This window comes from Phoca vitulina, unplaced genomic scaffold (genome assembly GCF_004348235.1).
Source record: "Phoca vitulina isolate PV1807 unplaced genomic scaffold, GSC_HSeal_1.0 scaffold2088, whole genome shotgun sequence".
In the NCBI taxonomy this organism is placed as follows: domain Eukaryota; kingdom Metazoa; phylum Chordata; class Mammalia; order Carnivora; family Phocidae; genus Phoca; species Phoca vitulina.
This window is the reverse complement of record NW_022591775.1, coordinates 2,070-5,395: the sequence shown is the minus strand read 5'-3', so window position 1 is coordinate 5,395 and position 3,326 is coordinate 2,070. Positions and strand designations below refer to the sequence as shown.

At 65.6% G+C, this 3,326-nt stretch overlaps 1 protein-coding gene across 2 annotated transcripts; it reads right to left on the bottom strand.

Moving 5' to 3' along the window:
* Positions 1–379: 379 nt before the first annotated feature.
* LOC116629671 (epididymal-specific lipocalin-5-like) lies at positions 380–2,937 on the bottom strand. 2 transcript variants are annotated; one of them, XM_032399902.1, is made up of 7 exons: positions 2,740–2,937; positions 2,435–2,571; positions 1,811–1,890; positions 1,162–1,266; positions 802–903; positions 681–706; positions 380–481 (listed from the first exon to the last, which is right to left on the bottom strand). In XM_032399902.1, the coding sequence occupies exons 1-7, from the start codon at positions 2,833–2,835 to the stop codon at positions 461–463; spliced, it is 567 nt and encodes a 188-aa protein (XP_032255793.1). In that variant the 5' UTR covers positions 2,836–2,937; the 3' UTR covers positions 380–460. The 2 variants fall into 2 exon arrangements, with proteins under 2 accessions (XP_032255793.1, XP_032255794.1); XM_032399903.1 differs by lacking the exon at positions 802–903.
* Positions 2,938–3,326: the final 389 nt, after the last annotated feature.

The window sequence follows — 3,326 nt, the reverse complement described above, 5'->3', positions numbered from 1 at the left end:
CAAAGGCCCCTGGGGACAGTGGTTAAGGCCACGGGTGGGGGCCCGTGTCCTAGCTGCATGACTGTGAGCAAAAAGCCTCCCTGGGCCTCAGTTTCTCTACCTGCAAGGCAGGGTCACAGTCCCCAGCTCTCGGGGCTGTGCTGAGACAGAGGGGATCATGCAGGGGATGGGCTAGCACCGTGTGGGACACGGGGAACCCAAGACGGTGCCCACAGGGCTTGTGTCCCCACCCAGGCGGGATGTGAGTGCCCTGCTGGCCAGAAAGGCAGGACGAGGGCCCAGCCTCCTCCCGTCCCTCCTCCAGCCCTGTCCTCGAGGCCCCAGCCTCCGGGGTCCCCCTCTGGCAGCCTGGCGTCCACACCCTGGAGGCCCAGGATGTAGAGTGATTCAGGGTCCCTGTCAGGTCGACAAGGACTCAGCTTGGGGGGTTCAGCGCAGCCCAGGGCAAGGCTCACCTCCTTCAGGAGCTTGGCGCATCTCCCTGTGGGACAGGGGTGGTGTGAGGTGCCGCGGGACAGGCCCCTCAGACCCCTACCTGCAGCCCAGCCAGTGTGGCAGAGGACGAGCTGGCCCAGAGAGACCCACTGACCCCCTGACCCATGTGTGATGAGAGGGGTGCTGGACGGAGACCCCCAGGAAGGCTGGCCAGCCCTGGCTCAGAAAGTGGGGGAGGAGCTCACCATGTGCAGCAAGTTTACGCAGGTCACTGTGGACAAAGAAAGAGGTGAGTCGGGAAGGCAGGGCACCAGGGAGTCGCTCGACAGACTGGGGAGGCCTGACCCTGAGACCCAGGACACTCACTGTCCCATGTGAGAAGGTACATGTCCTTCCCTGAGAGCCCATACTCCCCGGCCACCTCATGGAACCTCTTCATGACTTCCTCTTTGATTTCCAGGGTTCGGCCTGTGGGGGAGGGACACGGACCAGCTGGGGGAGCCACAGATATCCCTGCCCCCTCCTGCCCCCTCCCCGCCCCGCCTTTCTGCTTCCCTGCCCCGCCCCCTCCCCCCCCCCCCCCCCCCCCCCCCCCCCCCCCGTCCCGTCCTGTCCCCCCCACCTGTCTACCTCTCTCCTGACCCCCTCTCAGAGCTGAGAGCCCCCCGGGGGCTGGAGCTGGGGCACGGGTGGTGCGCTCCCCATCCCGTCCTGGCCTGGGCTTACTATAAAGCTTCAGGACCCTGTGGGCCGCCCCTTCGTTGTGGAAGACAATGTCCATAATGGCGTAGGTCTTGTAGTCTGTGGCCAGCACCAGAACCTCTTTGGTTCCTGGGAGACAAATGGAACAGAGCTCCCGGGCTCCATCCTCACTGCCTCCCACAGCCCACGCCCCCGAGAACACGCACGCGCACACGGGGCTGGAGTGGGCCTTCTGGATTCCCTACAGGGGCCTCTGTGAGGACAGTGGACCGAGACGGAGAGATGCCTGATCAGACACGTTGTAAGCATTTCGGAGAGGAACCTGCAAACCCTCACAGAGCTTCTGGCGGCCAAGGCCAGAGACAGGGCCCCCAGGAGGGCCAGGCACTGAGCCACGTGCCCGAGGGCTCTGGCCAGGGATACCAGAGCACCCCATGAGGCGAGTCCCCAGATGTGGACACAGAGTCCTCCCCCCCCGCCACCAGACCTTGTCTCGGTGCCCAGCACGGGCTGAGCAGGAGCCGCGTGCAGTGGTAGGAAGCCTCCCTCTCCCCCACCCCGATCTGGCCCACCAGCAGGAAGACCTGGTCCTTCTGGGCAGCATCGTGGCCTCAGGCTGAGCAGAACAGTCTGGGGAGGTGAGGGCCCTGGTGCCCAGGGCAGCACTCCTTACCGGACTTCTTAGGGATCTTGAATTTCCCAGGGACGTCCCCTTTCAGGGCCTGGCTCTTCTCCTTCATACAGCGGCCCTCACTAGGAAGAGCAGACGCCTACCAGCCCGGCTGTCCGGGCCCCAAGCATGCCTGTCGTCCTGGAGGGGCAGCCCCCAGACGGCAGGACACCCTACATGTGGCCAGGCAGAAGGACCCCCCCAGTCCCCGGGAGTGGACCACTCCTGCAGTGAGAGTGTGCCCACCTCTGAGGCACAAATGGGAGTCCCTGAACCGGGGACGACACTCCCTGCCACACACGTCCACGCGGAGCTGGGCCAGGCCCTGGGCACATGAGACCCTCTGCCGCCGGCCGGGCTCAGAGGATGGACCCTGGCAAGGTGGGGCCCCGGGCAGCAGGGCTGGAGGCCGAGCCCCAGGCAGCGCCACTCCTGAGATCACGGGTCACCCCATGAATTGCCCTAGGAGACAGTGAAGGGCCCCCAGCACCTCTGCTCTGGGAGACCCTCATGGGGAAAGGGTTTTGCCCCAGCTTCTTCCTGCCCCAAACCCGTCTCCATACTAGCAGGGTGACCGTGTGGCCCAGGGGCAGGAATGCCTGCCCTTCCTTCTAGCACCCCACTCACTCCTCATAGGCGGCGGTCAGGGCCAGATGGCTGTCCTCCAGCTCCACCACCACGGCCCCCACCTTGGTCTCCTTTGGCGGTGAGCCCTGGGGCTCCAGCTTCGCAGCGAAGGCGATCTCGTACCAGAGGCCTGAAAACTAGGGTCACAAGAAGTTGGAGGGACCAAGTGGGGCAGCGGTCTGGAAAATTCCAGGGGCACCCACATTGCAGAGCTCACGGGGCTCCAGACAAAGTGGGTCCTGAAGGGTCTCCCCGGCATGTTCGGGGCGGCCCACCCCCACGGTGGGTGCCCTGAGACCCGCTACCTTGGCAAAGTCAAAGTCCTTCAGGATCGGGTCCTGTGTGCCTGCCACCAGCACCACGTACAGCCCCAGGAGGGCCATGAGCACCCTGCCCTTCATGTCCGGGCGGGCGGGCAGCAGGGACCGGCTCCCAGAGCCGCAGGAGCCAGGCCCTGGGCTTATATGCCTCCCCGTGGGGCCTGGGGAGGGGTGCGGGCTGGCCTCACTGAGCAGGTCGGCAGCGTGTGGCAGATCAGCCGGCAGCCACCCACCCACAGGACAGGCCAGCTGGAGGGGGAAGCACCCCACTGGGTGCCAGCCTCAGTCAATGTCCATTCGCTTACTCAGCTACCGTAGCCGCCGGGCCCCAGGCCCCTGGGGGGAAAGCCACCCAGGGCTCTCAGACTGTACGTACCCATGGCCAGAGGGCAGTGCCCGGCCTCCAGGATGAGGAAACAGAGGGGCATGACCCGTGGGGACACCTGACTCTTGAGGCCACCCTGATCCCGGGACTTAGCCGCCCCGGAAAGCACTTTGGGAACACGTGCTGGTGGGAGGAGTGCAGGCAGGGCCGTCACAGCGCCAGGCCTAGACAGCTGCCCAGAACCCCT